General features: G+C 46.4%; 1 protein-coding gene across 3 annotated transcripts in view; it reads left to right on the plus strand.

Moving 5' to 3' along the window:
• Positions 1–25,850, plus strand: part of RNF4 (ring finger protein 4) — a 172,117-nt gene that overhangs the window by 41,352 nt on the left and 104,915 nt on the right. For all 3 annotated transcript variants that reach the window (XM_030191115.1, XM_030191116.1, XM_030191117.1), the window contains one exon: positions 12,054–12,171. In XM_030191115.1, coding sequence (XP_030046975.1) covers positions 12,054–12,171 — 118 coding nt within the window. The remainder of the gene's footprint in view (positions 1–12,053; positions 12,172–25,850) is intronic.

A 25,850-nucleotide genomic window follows, 5' to 3' on the forward strand; every position in this document is an offset into this window, starting at 1 on the left:
GCTCCCTCTTGTGGAATTTTTGTGTATAATGTCACATCTAAAGTTGCTAACACAATGTTTTTCGGAAGAGTCCCCAGCTCCTTCAACAATCTCAATAAATGGCCTGTGTCTTTTAAATATGAAGGCGTTTTAACTACTACTTCTCTAGTGGACATAATTGAATGCCCTGCTGGCAATTACAAATTTTTATGGATCTTAGGGACAAAGTATATTTTAGGTGTTTTTGGATGTTCTATCAGAATTTGTCTCTCTTTAGTTAACATTCCACTATTCTGTGCCGGGATAACTACTACTACTACCATAACCAAAGCTTTAATGTGGTCTCTGAACTCTGTTATAGGATTACAGTCCGATGGTAAGTAATATTACCTGACAATTGAGTATGTGCTTCCAATCCGCCCTTATCCGCAAATTCTTCAGTTTTATCAATGTCTCATACTGTGGCTTAGTTAAATTTGAAGTGCTTTTGTGAGAACTCCTCTCTTCTAATATCTTAAGATCTTTCAATACCAAATCATGAAATGTCGATATCACTGGATCTGTCAGAGTTGGTTAAATACTGTTCCCAATGTGCCAGCAAACATCATCAGGGCAGTGCACTATGTGTGCTAGGTTTTCTGAAAGTGCCTAATTAGTGTTCCAGTATTCTTAAATACCTTTCATTTAGAGAGCTCAAGTCCTCTCAGTGTTTTGACAGTTAATTTTAAAAAAATCCCCAATCTCACCCTGAAAGTTTCCCTCACTTCATTTGTGGAAATATCTTTGTTACTAGAACTCTGTTTATATTGACAGTGCAGGTATTCCTTCTTTCAGCATTTTTACAAAGTTTAGTTATAAAGTCAAGCTTAGTACTATTGGCTTCGTGCTTCTGTGAGAAGTTTTATATCTTGAGGTTTTTTTATCTGAACCTACTTCACTTTCCCATGTCTTTCCTGGTCTGCATGGTAACTGTGGAAGAGGGGGAACCTCGGTGCTTTCGTGGTGGGGTTTTCTCCAGGTGTAGTGTTACAGTGCTTTGAGAGGCAGAGTAGTTTATTCTGGAAGGTGACTAGTTCCAACCTGAAGGTCACAGGTTCAAGGCTGATTTGTGCATAATATTAGAATCTGTGGACTTTGGCTCTATTTCAAATGGTAAACAATAGTAGGAGGATCACCATAAAGGACTCTTAATGTATAAGGTCACCAAACATATAAAGAGGAATCCAATAAAATTTATATGGCAATATGATGTTTAATTTTAACAAAGTATTTCTAAAAAGCAAGGAAAAGACCTCAAAACGCCTGACCGCTTACTTTCAGTTTTCGGCGGCTTTAACTGGGGGCGTGGTGTTCATCACTGGTCATAAAAACCTTGCTTGGAAAGAATTTTTTTAGCTTTCAATTTATTCCCAAAAAGATTTTAGCAATTTTGCTCTTTTTTATAAACATTTTTTTTAATATATTGGCAATATCAATGCTGACTTCAAATTTTATTTGGTTCATAAAAACCTTCACTAATTCTCATGAAGTGTTGTAGAGCAACTTTATGTAGATAAAGTAAAGTCGAGCACTTATCTGTTGCCCGACGGTGGCCCCATCTGTTTCGCTTGTAGGCTTTTTCAAGGGCTGTGCTTCAACAGAGAACGCATTGAGAAAATGTTTTTCCTCTCTCTTGTTCTGATCATGGCTTAGTGCTGCTTTGTTAAAATTAAACATCATATTTCCATATAAATTTTATTGGATTCCTCTTTATATGTTTGGTGGTCTATTTCAAATGGGGCATATTTTACTGTACTCTCCCATGTTGCATGCCGTGACAAGCAGTTGGTTACGGTTGAGACAGCTAACACTATTCTTCAGTTCTAAAGGTTAGCTGTGTTGGTTTTCCACAGCAGCTCTGCTCTCTGGTATTGCATACTGACCAAAACTATTTTAACAGTTTCCAACAATTCCACCAGACTAAAAAATATATAACCCAGCTAAAGAACTTTTTTTTGTTATTTTTAAATTGCAGTGCTCAGTAGTGCTGTAGTGTCCTTTAGACCAAATGTCTCTGGATTGGAACTGCAGCAGTCTCACATCATAGCACACGCCCTCCCTGCCTTCCGATTCTCACAGCATTAAACATTCTCCGAGGACAAGCAGGCTGCTTGTTCTCACGACTGGGTTGACGTCCGCGGCAGCCCCCACCAACCGGAAGAAGCTTCGCGGGACGGTCGGCACGCAGGCCACGCCCACCGCGCATGCGCGGCCGCCTTCCCGCCCGTGCGCGACCGCTCCCGCCAGTTACTTTTTTTCCGCGACTGAGAGAGTTGTGCAATTGCCTCTCTCTCTGTTCAGCCGCCGGATTTTCGACCGCGTTTACGCGGATCGTTGCTTGGATTCCCGTTCGGTTTCCTCTCATCTTGTTTGTATTTAAAAAAAAAAAAAAAAAAAAAAAAAAAAAAAAGAAATTTTTCGCGCGTGTGGAGCACGCGTTCCCTTTTTCCCTCGCTTACTAGCGGGGACGCCACATTGCGGCCTAGTGGCCGCTCGGTCGATTGATTTTTTCGTGGTGTGATTTTAGCCACCATTGCCGACTTTGACTTCGCCGACGCGATTTTTCCGTCGATGTCCTCGAAGGTCCCGAGTGGATTTAAAAAGTGTGGTCGCTGCGGCCGGCCGATCTCGCAGACCGACACCCACGCTTGGTGCCTCCAGTGCCTCGGGCCGGAGCACAATCTCAAGTCGTGCGCTTTGTGTCTCGGTCTCCGGAAACGGACTCAGGTTGCGAGGCAAGTTCTGCGGGACCGTCTTTTTGGAACTTGCGCCGGCCCCTCGACGTCGACCTCGACGGCATCGGTATCGAAGGCCGGTTCTTCGGTACCGGTATCGATGCCCGAGACATCGGCACCGATGGCAGCGACCCCAGGAGAACAGGTCCCGTCGGCCCGCCGGTCCGCCGGTGAGAGTGGGGTTGAGAGGCCGCGTGGGCAGTCGGCCCCGGTCACTCCCTCAGCTCGTGAGCCACGGGACCGAACCCTGTCGGACCCGGTACCTCGAGACCGAGGGGGATCGACCTCCTCCTCCTCCATGCCCTCCGGCGCCGGTGACGTGCACCGGAAAAAAGATAAGAAGCGCCGTCACCGGGAGCCCTCGGTGCACCCTGGAGAGGACTCGACGCCGAAGCGTCATCGCAGACAGGAGAGATCTCCGTCGGTGGTGGAGGTACCGACGCGTCGGGGTTCCGGCACCTCGGTGCCGTCTCCTGGCCCCCAGCAGCTTCTGGCACCGACACCCTTACCGGCCCCACCGCCTTTCCCGGCAGCGGGCCTGGACGAGTGCCTCAGAGCCATCCTTCCGGGGATCCTGGAAGGGCTGATGCGCCAGGCTGTGCCGGCGCCGGGGGTGCTTGCGCCCTCGGCGCCGATGACTGTGGCGCCGGCGAGCTCTAGCCCGGCGCCGGGGCTGTCGACACCGCCGCCGCTTGCGGTGCCGGTCTCGACCGCCACGCAGGTGGAGTCCCCGTCGACGTCGATGGAGGGAGCTCCGTCCCCGCCGGCGCGGGAGTCCACCGCTCGACGACACCGAGACCTCGGTGCCTCGACGTCGAGCCGGGCCCAGTACAGGACTCAGCTACATGAGCTAATGTCCGATACCGAGGATGAGGACTCGTGGGGGGAAGAGGAGGACCCTAGATATTTCTCCTCAGAGGAGTCTACGGGCCTTCCCTCGGACCCCACGCCTTCACCGGAGAGGAAGCTCTCACCTCCTGAGAGTCTCTCCTTTGCCTCTTTTGTGCGGGATATGTCTATAAGCATTCCCTTCCCCGTGGTCTCTGTGGAAGAGCCGAGGGCCGAGATGCTCGAGGTCCTCGACTATCCATCACCACCTAGAGAGTCCTCCACGGTACCGCTGCACAATGTCCTGAAGGAGACGCTGCTTCGGAACTGGGTGCGACCACTAACTAACCCCACCATTCCCAAGAAAGCAGAGTCCCAGTACAGGATCCACTCTGACCCAGAGCTCATGCGGCCCCAGTTGCCCCATGACTCAGCGGTCGTGGATTCTGCTCTCAAGAGGGCACGGAGTTCGAGGGATACCACCTCGGCGCCCCCGGGGCGGGAGTCTCGCACTCTGGACTCATTTGGGAGGAAGGCCTACCAATCCTCCATGCTCGTGACCCGCATCCAATCTTACCTGCTCTATATGAGCATCCACATGCGAACCAATGTGCAACAGCTGGCGGACCTGGTCGATAAGCTCCCGCCGGAGCAGTCCAGGCCTTATCAGGAGGTGGTCAGGCAGCTGAAGGCGTGCAGAAAGTTCCTGTCCAGGGGGATTTTTGACACCTGTGACGTGGCATCTCGTGCTGCGGCCCAAGGTATAGTGATGCGCAGGCTCTCATGGCTGCGTGCCTCTGACCTGGACAACCGCACCCAGCAGAGACTGGCTGACGTCCCTTGCCGGGGGGATAATATTTTTGGCGAGAAGGTCGAGCAGATGGTTGACCAACTGCATCAGCGGGAAACCGCTCTCGACAAGCTCTCCCACCGGGTGCCTTCAGCACCCGCCCCCGCGGGCGGGCGTTTTTCCCGGGCTCGGCAGGCTGCACCCTATTCTTTTGCGAAGCGTAGGTACAACCAGCCGGCCCGAAGGCCTCGTCAGGCACAGGGACAGCCCCAGCGCGCTCGTTCCCGTCAACAGCGTGCGCCTAAGCAGCCCCCTGCGCCTCCACAGCAAAAGCCGGGGACGGGTTTTTGACTGGATCCATGGGAACATAGCCGCCCTACAAGTGTCCGTACCGGACGACCTGCCGGTCGGAGGGAGGTTAAAATTCTTTCACCAAAGGTGGCCTCTCATAACCTCCGACCAGTGGGTTCTCCAAATAGTGCGGTACGGATACGCCCTGAATTTGGCCTCCCTGCCTCCAAATTGTCCTCCGGGAGCTCAGTCTTTCAGCTCCCATCACAAGCAGGTACTTGCAGAGGAACTCTCCGCCCTTCTCAGCGCCAATGCGGTCGAGCCCGTACCACCCGGGCAGGAAGGGCAGGGATTCTATTCCAGGTACTTCCTTGTGGAAAAGAAAACAGGGGGGATGCGTCCCATCCTAGACCTGAGAGGCCTGAACAAATTCCTGGTCAAAGAAAAGTTCAGGATGCTTTCCTTGGGCACCCTTCTGCCAATGATTCAGAAAAACGATTGGCTATGTTCCCTGGATTTAAAGGACGCATACACTCACATCCCGATACTGCCAGCTCACAGACAGTATCTCAGATTCCGCCTGGGCGCACGGCACTTTCAGTATTGTGTGCTGCCCTTTGGGCTCGCCTCTGCCCCACGAGTGTTTACAAAGTGCCTCGTGGTGGTAGCGGCCCACCTACGCAAGCTGGGAGTGCACGTGTTCCCATATCTCGACGATTGGCTGGTCAAGAACACCTCGGAGGCAGGAGCCCTCCGGTCCATGCAGTGCACTATTCAACTTCTGGAGCTGCTGGGGTTTGTGATAAATTACCCAAAGTCCCATCTCCAGCCAACTCAGTCTCTGGAATTCATAGGAGCGCTGCTGAATTCCCAGATGGCTCAGGCCTACCTTCCCGAAGCGAGGGCCACCAATCTCTTGGCCCTGGCTTCGCAGACCAGAGCGTCTCAGCAGATCACAGCTCGGCAGATGTTGAGACTTCTGGGTCATATGGCCTCCACAGTTCATGTGACTCCCATGGCTCGTCTTCATATGAGATCTGCTCAATGGACCCTAGCTTCCCAGTGGTTCCAAGCCACCGGGAATCTAGAGGATGTCATCCGCCTCTCCACCAGTTGCCGCACTTCACTGCTCTGGTGGACCATACGGACCAATTTGACCCTGGGACGTCCATTCCAAATTCCGCAGCCCACGAAAGTGCTGACGACGGATGCATCTCGCCTGGGGTGGGGAGCCCATGTCGATGGGCTTCACACCCAGGGTCTGTGGTCCCTCCAGGAAAAGGATCTGCAGATCAACCTCCTGGAGCTCCGAGCGATCTGGAACGCACTGAAGGCTTTCAGAGATCGGCTGTCCTGCCAAATTATCCAAATTCGGACAGACAATCAGGTTGCAATGTACGTCAACAAGCAGGGGGGCACCGGATCTCGCCCCCTGTGTCAGGAAGCCGTCGGTATGTGGCGTTGGGCGTGTCGGTTCGGCATGCTTCTCCAAGCCACGTACCTGGCAGGCGTAAACAACAGTCTGGCCGACAGACTGAGCAGAGTCATGCAACCGCACGAGTGGTCGCTCCATTCCAGAGTGGTACGCAAGATCTTCCGAGAGTGGGGCACCCCCTCGGTGGATCTTTTCGCCTCTCAGACCAACCACAAGCTGCCTCTGTTCTGTTCCAGACTTCAGACACACGGCAGGCTAGCGTCAGATGCCTTTCTCCTTCATTGGGGGACCGGCCTCCTGTATGCTTATCCTCCCATACCTTTGGTGGGGAAGACCTTACTGAAGCTCAAGCAAGACCGCGGCACCATGATTCTGATAGCGCCCTTTTGGCCCCGTCAGATCTGGTTCCCTCTTCTTCTGGAGTTGTCCTCCGAAGAACCGTGGAGATTGGAGTGTTTTCCGACTCTCATTTCGCAGAACGACGGAGCGTTGCTGCACCCCAACCTTCAATCCCTGGCTCTCACGGCCTGGATGTTGAGGGCGTAGACTTCGCTGCGTTGGGTCTGTCTGAGGGTGTCTCCCGGGTCTTGCTTGCCTCTAGGAAGGATTCCACTAAAAAGAGTTACTTTTTCAAGTGGAGGAGGTTTGTCGTTTGGTGTGAGAGCAAGGCCCTAGAACCTCGTTCTTGCCCTGCACAGAACCTGCTTGAATACCTTCTGCACTTATCAGAGTCTGGCCTCAAGACCAACTCAGTAAGGAATCACCTTAGTGCGATTAGTGCTTACCATTATCGTGTGGAAGGTAAAGCCATCTCTGGAGAGCCTTTAGTCGTTCGATTCATGAGAGGCTTGCTTTTGTCAAAGCCCCCTATCAAGCCTCCTACTGTGTCATGGGATCTCAACGTCGTCCTCACCCAGCTGATGAAACCTCCTTTTGAGCCACTGAATACCTGCCATCTGAAGTACTTGACCTGGAAGGTCATTTTCTTGGTGGCAGTTACTTCAGCTCGTAGGGTCAGTGAGCTTCAAGCCCTAGTAGCTCATGCTCCATATACTAAATTTCATCACAACAGAGTAGTGCTCCGCACTCACCCAAAGTTCCTGCCGAAGGTGGTGTCGGAGTTCCATCTTAACCAGTCAATTGTCTTGCCAACATTCTTCCCCAGGCCGCATACCCGCCCTGCTGAACGTCAGTTGCACACATTGGACTGCAAGAGAGCATTGGCCTTCTACTTGGAGCGGACACAGCCCAACAGACAGTCCGCCCAATTGTTTATTTCTTTCGACCCTAACAGGCTAGGGGTCGCTGTCGGGAAACGCACCATCTCCAATTGGCTAGCAGATTGCATTTCCTTCACTTACGCCCAGGCTGGGCTGACTCTTGAGGGTCATGTCACGGCTCATAGTGTCAGAGCCATGGCAGCGTCGGTGGCCCACTTGAAGTCAGCCACTATTGAAGAGATCTGCAAGGCTGCGACGTGGTCATCTGTCCACACATTCACATCTCATTACTGCCTCCAGCAGGATACCCGACGCGACAGTCGGTTCGGGCAGTCGGTGTTGCAGAATCTGTTTGGGGTGTAAATCCAACTCCACCCTCCAGGACCCGAATTTATTCTGGTCAGGCTGCACTCTCAGTTAGTTGTTCTTCGTAGGTCAATTTCTGTTGTACCCTCGCCGTTGCGAGGTTCAATTGACCTGGGTTATTGTTTTGAGTGAGCCTGAGAGCTAGGGATACCCCAGTCGTGAGAACAAGCAGCCTGCTTGTCCTCGGAGAAAGGGTATGATACATACCTGTAGCAGTTGTTCTCCGAGGACAGCAGGCTGATTGTTCTCACCTACCCTCCCTCCTCCCCTTTGGAGTTGTGTGTTTCATATTTTATTGCTTGTCATTCAACTGGCGGGAGCGGTCGCGCACGGGCGGGAAGGCGGCCGCGCATGCGCGGTGGGCGTGGCCTGCGTGCCGACCGTCCCGCGAAGCTTCTTCCGGTTGGTGGGGGCTGCCGCGGACGTCAACCCAGTCGTGAGAACAATCAGCCTGCTGTCCTCGGAGAACAACTGCTACAGGTATGTATCATACCCTTTCCCTGCCGGGAAAACAAAGGTGTTATACTGATGACACTTACCTTAGCTGTTTGTCGGCGGGCGAGTGCTTGGTCTGCAGTGCTTCCAGAGCTCCCGTGAGCTCTGGAGGCACTGCAGACCAAGCACTCGCCCGCCGACAAACAGCTAAGGTAAGTGTCATCAGTATAACACCTTTGTTTTCCTGGCAGGGAATGTTTAATGCTGTGAGAATCGGAAGGCAGGGAGGGCGTGTGCTATGATGTGAGACTGCTGCAGTTCCAATCCAGAGACATTTGGTCTAAAGGACACTACAGCACTACTGAGCACTGCAATTTAAAAATAACAAAAAAAGTTCTTTAGCTGGGCTATATATTTTTTTAGTCTGGTGGAATTGTTGGAAACTGATTTACCCACACCAGGTTGATTTCATTGAAACCCTTACATTTCTACTGAGTATCAAAACTATTTTAAACCAGCTCCAGACACCACTGTATCTAAGCGGCACTGCTAGCTGTATGCCAATGTCTCTAAATGCATCTGTTGCATTTTTGAACCATTTAATTGTATTGAACAGTTATCAATATTACAGAACTACTTCAGTGTAGAGGAATAGCTTAATGGTTAAAGCACCCAGCTGAGAGCGAGCACAGATATCCAGAGGTTGCAGGTTCAAGTCCCACTGCAGTTTGCCACCAATAGTGCACAAAGATACAAACCAGCCATATTTTGCTACACCATCTAGCTCTGGCTCTCAGCCATACTAGTTAGCTTCAATGCACAGCCATGCCAGCCAGTTCTTGACACACTCTGCTAGAAGATGGTTCTGGGTTAGGCATTGAACAGCTGATATGGCTTCTAAGTCACATTTAGCAAGCTACCTTTTAGAGGTAAACTTCTGCTTGGAGAAGATCTAGAGAAGTTGGTTAAAGATCTAGAGAAGTTGGTTAAAGACTTAGGGGACTCCAGAGAAGAAGACTAAAGTTTCTTTTAAATCCTCTTAGTCTTGTCTTAAGTTTCATGAGGCCAAGTGCTACAGACCAGGCAAATATAACTTCCAGCGCTCCCACTTCCAACAAAGACCAGCCTTCTTTTGTGTTGACAGAACTCTGCTTCAAACTCCAGGTCTGCCAGTGCCTCCCAGTGATGAGATCTTGATTCACTCCTCAGATTTCATCATAGCAGGGCACCTCTCCAGGTTCCATGAGGAGTGGACCAAAATTACCTCAGACCAATGTGTCTTGGAAATAAACTGAAAGTGAGCGGTCAAGGTCATTATCAATTTATGGCCATGCCATTCAGCCTTTCTACATCACCAAGGAAATTTTCCAAGGTCATGGTAGTAGTGGCAGCTTTCCTTCACAAGGACAGAATTCAGGTTCATCCATATCTTGATGGTTGGCTGATTTGTGAGTCTTCCTATCAAGAGAGTCTGCAGGTTTCATCCAAGGTAGCTGCTTTTCTTCAGTCCTTAGAACTGGTAATCAATTTCACCAAGAGTCAGTTGTTTTCACACACATCTTGGACTATCTGGGAGTGATATTCGACACAGGCTTAAGGAAGACATTTCTCCCTGTTGCTCATCAGCAAAAGATTCACACCCAAGTCAGCATCTACTTTCCATGTCCCAAGGTCTGGGACTATGTTCAAGTTTTGGGCACAGTGGTCTCTACCTTGGATGTTTCTTTCTTTACAACATCTGTAAAATCCGCCCCTTTCTTTCTGAACTCTCTACCAGAACCCTCATCCACACCCTTGTCACCTCTCGTTTAGACTACTGCAATCTGCTTTTTGCTGGCCTCCCACTTAGTCACCTCTCCCCTCTCCAGTCGGTTCAAAACTCTGCTGCCAGGGTCGCTTTACTCATACTACCCCTCTCCTCAGATCGCTTCACTGGCTCCCTATCCGTTTTATCATCCTGTTTAAACTTCTTCTATTAACCTATAAATGTATTCACTCTGCTGCCCCCCAGTATCTCTCCACACTCGTCCTTCCCGTGTGCTCCGATCCATGGATAAATCCTTCTTATCTGTTCCCTTCTCCACTACTGCCAACTCCAGACTTCGCTCCTTCTGTCTCGCTGCACCCTACGCCGGGAATAAACTTCCTGAGCCCCTACTTCTTGCCCCATCCTTGACCATCTTTAAATCTAGATTGAAACCTCTTCAACATTGCTTTTGACTTGTAACCACTTATACCTCTCGCTTCTACCTACCCTCCTCTCCTCTTTCCTCTACACATTAATTGATTTGCTTGCTTTATTATTATTGTCTATTAGATTGTAAGCTCTTTGAGCAGGGACTGTCTTCTATGTTTGTGCAGTGCTGCGTATGCTTTGTAGCGCTATATAAATGCTAAATAGTAGTAGTAGTAGGATGTTCTTCCATGGGCCAGATTCCACCATCAGACCCTTCTCAGCTGTTTGTCTTCATCTCTCTTGGACCCTCCAAGCCAAACTCAGCCTCAACTGGTGGATTCAGACAAAAACACAGATTAACCCTTACCCTATCACAATTATTATGCAAATGCCTTTTGAAAAAAAAAAAAATAGGTCTTCCCTTAAATAGTGTAAATGATTTCTTCTCAACTCCAGTGAAAATTGATTCCACAACACTGGGGCCTTCCAATAGAAGACACTTTTCCTAGTGACAGTTAACCTAGCCTGAGCATTCCCCGGGACCACTAATTGATTAGTGGTTCCCTGGCAAATATGATTGCATCAGCAACACCAAGTATCCTGGAACCCCTCATTCAAGATTTTGCGCACTAAAGTTAAAATTGTATAAAAGGCTCTGAACTCCACTAGCAGATAGTGGAATTATAAAGGAGTCACCCATTCTCGGGATCCAATCCCTCTCAACCTACGAATTGCAGAATTTTTATAATATTCTAAGCCGCCTCAACAAATAAGCAGCCCAAGATATACCACATTTCCATAATCCAGTCTGGTAGTAAATGATGGCAGATAAAGACCTGAATGATCCATCCAGTCTGCCCAACAAGATAAACTCATTTTACATGGTATGTGATACTTTATATGTGTACCTGAGTTTGATTTGTCCTTGCCATTCTCAGGGCACAGACCGTAGAAGTCTGCCCAGTACTGTTCTTGTACTAAAAGTTCTGAAGCTTACATCGAAGCCCCTTAAAATTTACTCTCCAGCCCATCGATAACAATCAGGATATCACCTTTAAATGAGATATATAGTTATATCATCTGTATAAATATACGGACCCAGCTGCCAGTACCTCCGATCTTGAACCCAGTGAAACCATAAGAATATTGAACAAAATCGGGGGCACAGGAGAGCCTGAGGACGTACAGGAAAAGCTTGCTGGCATGCTGTGCCATGGAGAGCAAATGTTCAGGAGACTGCTACCCTCTTCAAGAAATTCAGTGACACCCTTAAGACCCTCTGAAGCCCACTTCTAATGCAACTGCCTTTTTCATGTGATACTATATATCTGCTACAGTTGGATGGAGTGTTCTGAAACATGTGTAGGAAGGTGTGTTTCATGTCCCATATTTGAGTTCTGCTTTCTGCATGATGTTTGCATGGTATATGCATTGCAACATTTCAGATATTTATGCTAATGTATCAATATATTATATGGGAACTACAACAGAGGCATTTCACAAAAGTAGCCCTGTTAATGTGATGATAGTCCCAGGCAGCCATATAATTGGGCCATAACCAGTAAAAACAAAATGGGAGTTAGCATTAACAGAACCTATGTAATATAGTCACATTTGATATTTTCTTCGGTTAATTTAACATGCTATCAATTTATATTTATCTAGCGTACTTGACTAGAGGTGAAGGAACAAATCTTTTCAGATATAAGCTTCTGGGAATAGTATCAGCCTTCTTCAGGTAATGTCTTTCTCCTGACAGATACAACGAAAACGTCGTGGAGGTCGAAGTTCTAGACAAACCCGTAAACAAAGCAGGTTGGTAGGCTCTTCTTCAGGGATGGCAACAGAAGCAGAGACCATAGAACTTACAGAAAGTGGTAAGTGCATTTGGAGAAACACCTGTATGAGTTGTGCACCTACTTACATAGTGTTACTTTTTTAACTGTGTTGAGACAAATAGGTCTGGATGAAACCCTTTGATTAGTCTTGAGACTTTAGGCTGTAAGGAGCAGACACTGTCTCGTATATGAAATCTGTTCAGGACTGCATATTTCTAGAAGCACAATACTTCAACCAGGGTAGCTAGCAGGATGGCATACCCTGCATTTTGTTTTCTTTGTCAAATTACTGCTGCTGTGGGCCTGCCTTTTGTGCAGTAGAATTTGATCTTGGGTTTCACTTTGGCAACAGTAGAAAGAGTATGAGGAAGCACAGAGAGAAAGTGAAATAACATGTAGTTCTGCTGTGGAAGCCAGAATGACACCCCTATTATTATTATCATTAAATTTGTATCCCACATTTTCCCACCTATTTGCAGGCTCAGTGTGGCTTACATAGTACAGTAAAGGTGTTCGCCAAGTCCGGTTGGTAGACAGTTACATAGTAATGTGTGGTTGAAAGAGGTTTGTGCGTTTCAGGCACAATGGGGGGTCAGATAAAGGGAAGGTTATATAGTGTCCAATACGATCTTTGGTTTTGCTGTGTTGCAGGGTGTAGGCATTTATGCTGGGTCGGTAGGCTATGCCTTTTTGAACAAGTTGGTTTTTAATGATTTCCTAAAGTTTAGATGGTTGTAGATTGTTTTCACAGTTTTTGGCAGTGCGTTCCATAATTGTGTGCTTATATAGGAGAAGCTAGATGCATAGGTTGCTTTGTACAGTAAAACCTCGGTTTTCGTTGACTTCGGTTATCGTCGTTTTTCAGTTTTCGTTGGTTTTTTTTCTTCAAAAAAATTGTCTCGGATTTCGCTGGCGTGCCCACGCTGCTAATTTTGCATTCTCTTGTGGCGTTCTCCTGTGGCATTGTTTCTTCTTGTGTGATCATCACCCCTAGCTCCATCATGGGTCCAAAAAAGGTTTCCACAGCCAGCAGCCCTTCGAAGTAGAAGGCCAGGAACACGATTGAGCTGAAGAAGGAAATCATTGAAAAACATGAGAATGGCGTTAAGATCGCCGACATCGGCCGCATGTATGGGAAGTCGCCATCCAAGATAAGTTCCATTGTGGCGAAAAAGGTAGCAATAAAGGAGGCTAATGTAACGAAAGGCGTGAATGTGCTAACGAAACAGAGATCGCAAACAATTGAAGATATGGAACAGTTATTAATTTGGATCAATCAAAAGCAGTTAGATGGCGATTCTGTTTCTGAGGCCATCATATGTGAAAAGGCTAGACTGCTGTATGCTGATCTCATTAATAAAATGCCTGGGACGAGTGCTAGTCTACTTAGTGATTTTAAGGCCAGCAGAGGCTGGTTCGAAAAATTCAAAAGGCGCACTGGCATACACAGTGTCACTAGGCACGGTGAAGGTGCAAGTTTGGACAAGTCTGGGGCCGAAAAATTTGTGTCCGTATTCAAAGATTACGTAGAGGCTGAAGGATTCATCCCCCAACAAGTCTTCAACTGTGATGAAACTGGCCTGTTTTGGAAGAAAATGCCAAAGAGGACATTCATTACACAGGAGGAAAAGGCACTTCCAGGACATAAGCCTGTGAAAGATAGGCTAACTCTTTTGTTGTATGGTAATGCTAGTGGTGATCGTAAAGCGAAGCCCTTACTGGTGTACCATTCAAACTCCTAGAGTTTTTAGCAGAAACAACGTGATCAAAAGTAAATTGTGTGTGATGTGGAAGGCAAACAAGAAAGCATGGGTCACGAGGCCAGTTTTCATTGAGTGGATGAATGACGTGTTTGGCCCGAGTGTGAAAAAATACCTCCAGGATAATCAGTTGCCCCTTAAGTGCCTCCTGTTAATGGACAATGCTCCTGCACATCCTCCAGGTTTGGAAGACGCATTGTTGGAGGAGTTCAGTTTTATCACAGTGAAGTTCCTGCCCCTTAATACCACACCACTCATCCAGCCCGTGGACCAGAATGTCATTTCCAATTTCAAGAAACTGTACACAAAAGCAATGTTTCAAAGGTGCTTTGAAGTGACATCAGATACAGAATTGTCCTTAAGAGAGTTCTGGAAAAACCATTTCAACATTCTCTTTTTTTTTTCCCAATTCTTTTTTTATTGGTATAGATTTATCCTACATTACTCAAAGCTAGATAATAAAACAACATTACACATCATGTCTGGTTTACTTGTCTAACATCTGAAACTATCCCTATACCTTCCCGTCCCAACCTCCCCCTCCCCCCTCCCCCCCTCCCGTATCATGGTGGTGCTGCTTGCTGTTCCTTAAATTGTTCATAGGACTGCCATAATTTGCCAAAGGGTCCCATTCTTCCTCTTCTGATAGCTGTCAGTTTAGCCATTTGATACAGAAAGTCCACTCTCTGCAACACTTTTTGCATATCCGGCGACTGTTGTTTTTTCCAATTTCTTGCTATAGCAATTTTTGCCGCGACCAGATATTGTGTCGCCAGTCTATGCTGCACCCCCGTCGTTGAGTTCGGCTTGATATGGAGCAAACAATTTTCGGGCTTGCATGGGTAGGGTTGCTGGATCACTTTAGAAATTATTGTGATAACTGCCTTCCAATAATCCAGTATTCTGGGGCATTCCCACCAGATGTGCATAAATGTTCCCTTCTCTCCACAGTTTCGCCAACAGTCTGCTGATACCTCTGGATATATACGATGCAATCTCTCTGGCGTATAATACCACCAGTAATATATCTTATATCCATTCTCGATTGCACTCTGAGCCAAAGATGGCTTAAAGAGATACCTATATCCTCTCTTCCAACAGTCTTTAGTTATTGTGGTTTGCAATGCTGTTTCCCATCTATTCACATACATTGTTTGGGGGTCAGTATGACTTAACAAAGCTAGATATAGACGCGATATGCTCCCTCTACCCCCGCCCTTCTCTAATGCATTTTCTAGAGATGTTTTCCCCAGTTCCAACTCTTCTCGTGCCTTGCTAAGGATATAATTACGGATACAACAGTAATATACTTGATCTCTGGCTTGCAGCCCGTATTCCTCCTGCAATATTGGAAAGTCTACCACTTTGTCCTCATCCCATAATTGACCTAAATTGTAGAGCCCTGCGCGTGCCCATTGTTTATAGCTAATTTCTGACCCTCCAAGCGGAAACCCAGGAGCCCTACCTATTCCTGTCTTGTGAAAGTATTTTCTTTCAGGAAACCATTTCCTCCTAATTTGATGCCATGTGGTTAAAATGTGCCTAATTCCTATGGGCGCCCTTCTACCTAAACTCCCAAGCTCCTTGTCCAAAGACCATAGAATGTCTCCTATTTCTCTCATTCCCAACCATGCTCTCTCCCAATGCAGCCATTTCTTGGTAACCGCCGGGTGCCAATCGGCTAAAATTCTTAGTTGGGCAGCCTGATAGTATAATAGGAAATTGGGCACTCCCATCCCTCCTCTCTCTTTTGGTTGGTACATAATATTGCGTTTCACCCTCGGTGGTCTCTTTCGCCATATAAAAGCGAACATTTTTCTGTTTAAATGCTTAAAAAAGCTTCGAGGGATAGGGATGGGTAGTGCCATAAAAAGATATAGGATCTTTGGTAGAATAATCATTTTTATCGCATTAATGCGCCCCGTCCAGGATATATTTAAACCTTCCCATCTATCCAGTTCACCAAATAGTTCTTTCACTTTTTGAGGATAATTGGCCTCATATAATTCCTCCAACTTAGGAGTAACCTGTATCCCGAGATACCTTATAGACTTAGTGGCCCATATAAAGGGGAGATCAGCTTTGAGCCGTACTACCTCCTGATTCGGGACTGTGAGATTTAGAATCTCTGTTTTATTAATATTTACCTTGAAGCCCGATTGCGCCCCATATTGTTTCATTATCTCTATGGCCTGTTTTATGGAAGTTTCTGGGCTTGTCAGCGTCAAAAGGATGTCGTCTGCAAATAACATCAGTTTATGTTCCCTTTTCCCACGCACTATCCCCTTAACTCCTTCCTTCCTTCTGATAGTGCATGCTAATGGCTCCATTGTTAGTGCGAACAGCAATGGTGACACTGCACATCCTTGTCTAGTACCTCTCTTAAGATGTATTGGCTCAGAATAAGACCCATTTACTTTCAGGATCGCCAGGGGAGCCTGATATAAGAGCTGCAGCCATTTTAGATACCTCCCCCCCACTCCGATCTTCTCAAGTGTCGCAAAAAGAAAAGGCCATTCTACTCGGTCGAACGCCTTTTCCGCGTCAACCGAGAGAACCACTGCCGGTACCTGTTCATCCCCGACCTGCTGAATGAGATGTTGTAAGCACCTAGTATTGTCAAATGCCTGACGCCCTGTAATAAATCCCACTTGATCCTCATGTACCAGTCTGGGCATCATCACCTGTAGTCTGCTGGCTAGTATTTTTGTAAATATTTTATAATCTACATTTAGTAGGGAGATAGGTCTATATGACCCACATTCTTGCGGGTCCTTCCCCGGTTTAAGCAGAAGGGTGATTGCCGCCAGCCGCCACGTATAGGGCAACTCTTGTGCCTGATCATATGCCAAAAACAGTCTCCGCAAAAGTGGGGCCAGCAGCGATGCATATAGCTTATAAAATCTTGCGGGATACCCATCAGGCCCTGGAGCCTTGGCATGTGGCAAATTCTTAATTGCTTCCTTTATCTCGTCTATTCCTATTGGCTCCGATAAGCGCTCTCTTTCTCCCTGTGTCAATTGTGGTAGCTCTACCCCCTGTAGATATGTAGTTATCTCCCCAGCTGTAGCGTCCACCTCTGATTTATAGAGACTTGTGTAAAACTTATGGAATGTCTCTTGTATATCCCCTGTTTCTGTGACTGCCTGGCCTTGTTGTGTTTTGATACTATGAATATGGTTTCGTGTCATCTGCTTTTTCAGCTTGTTTGCTAACAATCTACTTGCTTTATCCCCCAGCTCATATTGCTCCTGTTGAACTTGTTGCAATTGACTCGCCATTTCTGCCAACTGCAGTTCATTAAGCTGCATTTTATATTTATGAAGTTCATTCTGGAGATTTATACCTTCAGGGTTCGCCTTATGTTGCTGTTCTAGTTGCGCTATCCCCTTTCTAAGTTCTCTCTCTTTGGCTGCTTTTTGTTTATTTAAGTGGGCCCTGAGGGAGATCAGCTGCCCTCTCAATACCACCTTTAACCCCTCCCATAGGCTCTCTGGGCGGACTTCTGCCACATCATTAAACTCAATGTAATCTTTTATGTATTGTTCTACCTTTCCCACATTCTCCGGGTCATGCAGTAGAGCTTCGTCCAACCTCCAATACTTTCTGCCTCCCTCTGTATGTCCACTCTCAATAGTCAACCGGACTGGAGCATGGTCAGACCATATGCGAATGCCTATTGTTATTTTTTGAGCAGTTCTGGCCACCAGCCCATCCCCAAGCCAGAGATCAATCCGTGAGTATGAATTATGCGGTGCTGAATAGTATGTGTAGTCTTTTTCTTGCATGTGTGACACCCTCCATAAGTCTATTAGACCCCATCTATGCATAAAACTAGAGATCTTTTCTCTATCTTTTCTAGCATATCCCACCTGCCCCTTTGAATTATCCATTATCGGGTTCAGGGTCAGGTTGAAATCCCCACCCATTAATAATTGGCCTTGCATGTTTTCTTGTATCACTGTTTCAAGTTCTTCTATAAATTTACCTTGCCCTTCATTGGGTGCATACACTGTCATAAATGTATATTGAGTATTATACAGTGAGGCTATCACCATAAGATATCTGCCTCCCTTATCTTCTACTGTTTTAATAATGCGTCATGGCAGTTTATCTGAGAAGGCCACCAACACTCCTCCCTTTTTATGATGCTGCCTGTTCGCAGCGTGGTACATTACTGGATATCTTTTGTGGGCTAACATTTTCTCATGACATTTTTTTACATGCGTTTCTTGCAACATAATTATATCACCGTTCATTTTTAACAGTTCTGTATATATGCGCTTACGCTTAATGGGTGAGTTGAGGCCCTTAACATTCCAGGTCACACATTGAAACATGTTATACATTTCTTTCCCCTATAAGCTAGCCTAGTCAGCAACCACCAGATACTCCCCTCTTGACCCCCCCCCTTCCCTCCCCCCCTTCCCCCCCTTTCACACAAAAGACATGTCCCATTCTCCTTTGGGTACATGCCTCTAGCTGAGAGGAGTGACGTCATCTCCCGTCTCACAGCTCGCTCTAGTGACTTCTCCTTCCCCTCCTATTGATATAGTTCTTTGCCAACCTGTTCCAGTGATCGATCATCCAGTCAGTCTGTTGTCCATATCATTTTCCCGTTCGTGAATGCACTTGCTTGCCCGATATTTGTCGTCGGAGGCGTCCTCGGCCTTGTGATACCCTTTGCCATTTAGGTTTTGGAGGGCAGACTACCGCTCCTTGCCCATCTTGTGGAGGATCCTCTGTAGTCTCCCTTCGTTTCAGATACTCCTGCGCTTCTTCAATTGACGCCACTCTCCTTTGCTTTCCCTCTTGAAAAAAGGTTAAGGCAAATGGGTACTGCCATTTATATGATATTCCTTCGTCTCTCAACTGTGCAGTCAACGGGCAGAGTTCTCCCCTTCGTTTAAGGGTCAATGCTGATATGTCCTGGTATAATTCAATCGGGTAGCTCTCCCAAGTTATAGGGGCCGCCCCTCTTGCCTTCTTCATCACTGCTTCTTTCACTGTGAATTTTGTAAAACATGCCACTATATCTTTCGGCTGGTTTTGTTTTCGCACACCCAGTGCCCTATGGGCACGTTCAATGCTTATTGTTGTTTTATCATAGCATTCCGATTCAGTAGATAATAATTGCGCTGCAATGGATCTCACCACCTCTTCACAATTGTTAAATTCAGGCACCTCAGGTATCCCCCGGATTCTTATATTGGAGCGTCTGCTCCTATTCTCTAGGTCCTCAACTTTGTCTATGAGGTATCTGGCTTCATTTTTCCTCTCTTCCAATTGTTGCTCCATAGCTTTTAACGCTTCTCCCTGCTCCTCTTGCTCGTTTTCTACCTCCAGGACTCGATTTCCTAGCTCAGTGATTTCCCCTCGCAGCTCCGCGCTCAGCTGGGCAAAGTCCCTTCGCACTTCTTTGAGATCCGTTTTGATCTCTTGAAACCATGAGCAGAGCTTCGCCCATATTTCTGGTTCTACCTCCATTCTTTCATTTGAAGGCTCATCGCGTGCTCACTCTGTGCTTTCATGTTCTTCCCTCGTGCTGCGAGCGCCATTTTGTTCCGTTCTCCCTTTCTGTTGCTGATATGAGAACGCTGCTAGGTCCGGGAGTTTTGCCTTCGCTTGCGACATCCTTTGATTTCGTTCTTCTTCACCAGTCAGTCGCTATGCTTTTCAGCCGATTTGCGGGGTAAGGATCGCTACTTAAATGCTTCTTTTAGTGCTGTTCTGCGGGAGCTTCGTTCTCACTGCTCCATTCAGTAGCGTGACGTCACTTCCTATCCATTTCAACATTCTCAACTGCATTAGCCTCATAGATAAGGCTTGGCAGGGAGTGACATCCAGGACGTTGAACTCTGGCTGGAAGAAATTATGGCCAGGATGTGTGCATGAGAGAGATTTAGAAGGGTTTGAGCCTTCACCTGATGTCCCTACACATGTGGTGTAGTCGATTGTTTGTTTATTTGGGGAAGTCTATGGGTTTGGAGGTGAGTGGTGAGGATGTGGAATAGTTGGTGGATGACCACAGTGAAGAACTCACCACTGAAGAGCTGCAAGACCTTCACCTAGAAGTGCAACAGACGGCAGATGAAGAAGTTGCTTCAGATGAGGAGGAAGAGACAGGGGAGAATGTGCCTTCCTCAGAGATTAAGGACATCTTCTCCATGTGGAGTAAAGTACAGGGGTTTGTGGAGAAAAATCACCCAGACAAAGCTGTGGCAAGCCGTGTCTGCAACTTGTTTAATGATGATGTCTTGCCCCATTTTAGGCAAATCTTAGAGGCGGCAGAAACAGACCTGTTTGGACAGCTTTCTTGTGCGACATGGATCCACTGACTGAAGCTGGCCCTAGTGCCAAAAGACCAAGAAGACAAGTGACCCCAGAATAGTGCCTTGATACTTAAGGTCCTTCAACTGTGATGAAACTGCCATGTTAAATAAATGTTCCTTTATTCTTTACATTAGTCTTTTGTATTCATTTTATATAAATTTCTTATTGCCTCGGCTTTCGTTGGTTTCGGATTTTGCCGATTGTTTTTGGACGGATTATCGACGACAAACGAGGTATCACTGTATTTGAGACCTTTGCAGTTTGGGTAGTGAAGGTTTAGGTATGTTCGTGATGATCTGGTTCTCTTTCTGGTTGGTAGATTTATAAGGTTTGTCATGAATCCTGGGGGTGCAGATTTTGAAGGTAATATGTTCTTTGATTGGGAGCCAATGCAGTTTTTCTCGGAGGGGTTTCGCACTTTCGAATCATGTTTTACCGAATATCAGTCTGGCTGCTGTATTTTGGTACGGTTTGAAGTTTCTTTGTGAGTTCTTTACATCCCGCATAGATTCTGCTGCAGTAATCCGCGTGGCTTAATACCATTGATTGCACTAGATTGCAAAATATTTCTCTCGGGAAGAAACGTTTTATGCGTTTAAGTTTTCACATTGAGTGGCGTTTACTTGACTCTCGAGTGTAAGGTTGCGATCGATTGTAACGCCGAGTATTTGTAGGCTATCTGAGATAGGGAGGGTGTGATCTGGGGTGTTTATGGTTGTAGGTTTGTACTTATTGTGTTGAGATGAGAGGATGAGGCAGTGTTTTTTCAGTGTTCAGTTTCAGTTGAAATGAATTTGCCCATGAGTCCATGGTGTTCAGACCGAGCTTGATTTCATTGGTGATTTCTGTCAGGTCGTGTCTGAAGGGGATGTAGATTGTGACATCGTCTGCATAGATGAACGGGTTGAGGCCTTGATTGGATAAGGACTTGGCCAGTGGGATCATCATTTTGTTGAAGAGTGTAGGTGATAATGGTGATCCTTGAGGTACTCTGCAGTCTGCTTTCCACGGTGGTGATATGTTTGAATTTGATTTTACTTGATATATTCTGGTGGTTAAAAAACTCTTGATCCAGCTAAGTATATTTCCACCAAGCCCGAAGTAATCAAGGATACTTAGTAGTATATTGTGGTTTACCATGTCGAATGCGCTCGACGTGTCAAATTGGAGGAGAAGTAAGCTTTTACCTATGGCTATTTCCTGCTTGAATTTGGCCAGGAGAGTGACTAGCACAGTTTCGGTGCTATGGAGGGGGTGGAATCCTGATTGTGATTCATGTAGTAATGAAAACTTGTCCATGTAGTCAGTAAGCTGTTTGGTCATCATGCTCTCCATCAGTTTGACTACTAGTGCAACTAGATGCAACTGGGTGGTAGTTGGTGAGATCGTTAGTTTTTTTTCTTGGTGTCTTTTGGTATTGGGGTAAGTAAGATGTTACCATGTTCCTCAGGGAAGAGACCTTGTTGGAGCATGTAGTTTAGGTGGGATGTGAGGTCTGCTATGAAGTGGTCGGGGGCGGATTTAAGTAGATGGCTGTGGCAGGTGTCCAGTTTGCAGTGGGTATTGGAGAACCTATGGACCGCCTGGGTAACTGATTCTACGGTGAGGAGAGCAGTTTGACCAGGTACGGTCTGCTGGGTATTCTCCAAAGGTTGGGTCCAGGCAATTGATGAAATAATCAATGTCTGTTTTATGCTGAGGAAGTGTTTTGTGTAATTTTATTATTTTTTTCATTGAAGTATTTAGCAAGTTTGTCTGCGGATGGGATGTCTGTGTTGGTTGTGGTGATTGGAGTGGTGTCTAGTAGCTTATTTACGAGTTGGAATAGTTTCTTCAGGTCTTTATAATCCGGTCCTATTTTAGTTTTGTAATAAAGGTCTTTTAGTTTGTCTTATTGCATATTTGTATTTGTTTCCATGCATTGAGTGTATGTTCATCTTTTATTTTTTTCCATGCTCGTTCGAGTTTCCTGGCTTGTGTTTTGAGTTTTTATTTAATTCGTCATTGAACCATGGTATCGAGTTTTGTCGTCTTGATGTTCTTGTTCTTAAGGCTGCTAATTTGTCTAGTACACTTTTGCATCTTTCGTCCCAGTCAGAGAGGTAGTGTATGGAGTCCGTTCGTGCTGTCCATTCGTTGTCATATATCTGTTGCCAGAATGCTTTTGGGTCTATTTGGCCTCTTGTGCTGTAGGTTGTCTGTTCTTGTGTACGGTGTAATCCTTTTTTCTGCCAGTTTAGGGATAGGTTTAGTTTGTAGTGATCGGTCCAAAATGTTTCTGTCCATATGATATCTGTTATTAGTATGTTGTGGTCTGTGGACATTTTTTGTGCGAAGAGGTCCAGTGTGTGCCCTTTGATGTGGGTAGCTTGCATGTGTGGCCATTTGAGATCCCATGAGTGGAGGAAGTCCTTACATTCTCGTGCGTTGGTAGAGTTTGGATCTTCTAGGTGAAGGTTTATGTCACCTAGTATTAGTATGTTGGAGTTGGTTACACACGTGTTTGAGATGAAGTCCGTTAAGTTAGACTGGTTTTCGTTCCAGTTACCGGGGTGGTATGTAAAACAGGACGCAGTTCAGATGATCATACAGGGATTTGTTGTGGATTCTAATTGAGGCAATTTCAAAGTTGGGTTGTTATGGACTCGGCAGTGGTGAAGTGGGAGCAGTAGATTAGTGCTATGCCTCCTCCTCTTTTTTTCCTTTCTGGTCCAGTGAGTGATTTTGTATCCTGGAGGGCATAAATCGAGAATTATGGGATCCTTTGGATCGTGGATACAGGTTTCGTTTGTGAAAATTAGATCAAGGTTTTCTGACATGATCCAGTGTGTTACCGTTGTTGTTTTGTTTACTATGGATCTGGCGTTAATGTAACCCACTTGGATATTTTGGTATAGGGCTTCTATGTTTGGAGATGTGTGGATTTTTGTTAGTTGTCGTTCCTTAGTGTTTGTTTATGAACTTTCTTTCCGTTATGTTGATATTGTCCACATGTAGTTAATCTTCCTTTATTTTGGTGATTGCCAGTTTGGTGGGGTGTGGAGTATATGAACAGTCTTTGGTGATTCTGTAGGATGGGTATGATATTGTTACCTACAAGTGGAGTGGATAGTGTTAGGTGAATCAGTGATAGGGAGTAAATTACTAGGAGTAATTTGACTATATTCATTTTGGTGTCAGTTTAGAGATAAGTAGATTACTCAGTCAGATGATCGATAGTGACATCCTAGTGCGCGTAGACTCCGTAATTCTGGGCGCTGTGCTGCTGATTGGGGGTAGAGTCTAGGAGACGCTAGGAGGCTTCTTTAGGTGATTAGAGATGGGTGGATTACACACAGTTGTTTGGAGTGTTAACAGTCTGGTGTTCAGAGATGTATTGGTTAGGTAATCAGATGAGTTGCCCCAAGATGTAGAGACTCCGTGATTCAAAGATTGGAAGGCAGAACTGTCCACGATGGGATGTCCCTGCAGAAGAAAATAAGGCATCAGCTCAGATATGGGATTGCAGAGCATCCTGAAGAAGCCAGGACAGGACAGCTGATATGACAGCCTGTCAACCCCTTAAGGAGACGTGCTCAACTTGAGAAGAGACAGAACAACAGACCCTTAGAGGGTCAGAATGCTCTCCAGGATAGAAATAAACTGCAAGGCACAGAGCCCAGAACTAATCCTGGAAGCAGCAGAATTCCAGCCTCTATGTCTTGCCAATCCCAGACACAAAGGGATAATTGTCCCTGTAGAACTCCAAAGAACCTGTCTAAAACAATAAGCAAAACCCAGTTTGCAGGATAGACAGAACCATCGCCAGGAGTCACAAAGGAAAAGAATAGTTAAACTCCAGAATTGGCAAGGCAATCTGGGCAGGAATTGACACCCACACTGGCAAAGAATAATCACCTGAAGGAACCTACATCAAGGATCCATGCAGGAAGGGCACTAAGTGCCCACAAACTGTGAAAGGCTATGGTGGAAAGTGTACCAGCAGCAGCTAGGAACCAACACGGCTGTAGGGAGATGCCTAAAAATAAGTCTAATTGAATCTGAAGCAAAGGACCAAAAGTGTTGTAGAAAACACCCCGAAAGCTGACAAAAATAAGATTTTTGGTTAGCGGCTAGGAAAGTCAGCCCTTCAGGAACCACAGAGGAACAAAGAACCACCTCTGACCCTAGCCAGGGTCAGACTCCTGCACGCAGAAGCCAGGGGCATGCAGGAAACAGCAACCCACACTCAGCACTCAAGACCAACGGCAGCAAAGAGATACTCCCAAGAGGCATTAAATCCGAAGAAAAACAGACTGAAATACTGTCAGGGTAATGAGCCTCAACAGCTCTATGAACACAAGAGTAGCAAGCAAACAAAGCCTGCAGCTCGTTACCGTTCCGGTAACGCATGACACAGCCAAAAGAGAAGCATGCAACAGCCGTGCAAAGAGAGACTCTTGTGTTTCTTTTTTTAAACAGCATGAAGAGCTAGAACGGTGAGTCGACGCCACTAAAGGCGGGAAGGAAATGAAGAAAACTGTAATTCATGCCAAAAAGAGTACCTGCATGAGAGAAATAACGGACAAGACAGAGCATCACAGGAAGGCAACTTATGGGAAGTAAAGCCAGGCTGGAGACTCAGACGGCTTCCTGCATTCAACTGCCACCAACAGCGGTGCCCCGCAGAGGCTTGAAGCAACAAAGGCTGCGCCAGAATCATTCCGAGGGAGAAGGAAGCAAGGTGAAATGGAGATAGAGACCATATGGGACCCCCCCCCCCCCCAAGTGGGCGCGGGAACAAGCAAAGTGCACCACTAACCAAAAAAAAAAAGAAAGCTACACAAATGCCCAAAAAGGCCCAACGTGCACAGAGCACATAGAATCAGCAGAGAGTGGTGCAGATCTGCTGCAGAGAGCACAAAAGCCCGCCTAAATGAACAAAAAAATGCACCATCCTGAGCGACAAAGTACACTCTGAAGTCAGCAAACTGCCACAAAAAAAAACTAGTTGCTGAGCTGAGTCACTGAAACAGCAATCCTTTTTGTCTCTTTTTTTTTTTAACGGCTATTTAAAAATAAAAGGAACAGCTTACCTCACCAGTGGTTAAAGTCAAGCATAATAACCCAGTTGATGTTTCAAGCCAAAAATAGCCATATTTGCCCAGAAGAAGCAAACACAAGTCTGCATCCTACCAGACCGGTGAGTCTGACGTTGGTGCCGGGAAAAATGGTGGCGGCTATTATTAAGAATAAAATTACAGAGCACATACAAAAGCATGGGCTACTGAGACAAAGTCAGCACGGATTTAGTGAAGGAAAGTCTTGCCTCACAAATCTACTGCATTTTTTCGAGGGGGTGAACAGGTGGACAAAGGGGAGCCGGTGGATATTGTATATCTAGATTTTCAGAAGGCGTTTGGCAGAGTGCCTCATGAAAGACTCCAAAGGAAACTGGAGAGTCATGGGATAGGAGGTAGTGCTCTATTGTGGATTAAAAACTGGTTAAAAGATAAGAAGCAGAGAGTAGGGTTGAATGGTCATTATTCTCGATGGAGAAGGATAGTTAGTGGGGTCCCTCAGGGGTCTGGGCTGGGACCGCTGCTTTTTAACATATTTATAAATGATCTTGAGATGGGAGTAACT

This window comes from Microcaecilia unicolor, chromosome 2 (genome assembly GCF_901765095.1).
Source record: "Microcaecilia unicolor chromosome 2, aMicUni1.1, whole genome shotgun sequence".
In the NCBI taxonomy this organism is placed as follows: domain Eukaryota; kingdom Metazoa; phylum Chordata; class Amphibia; order Gymnophiona; family Siphonopidae; genus Microcaecilia; species Microcaecilia unicolor.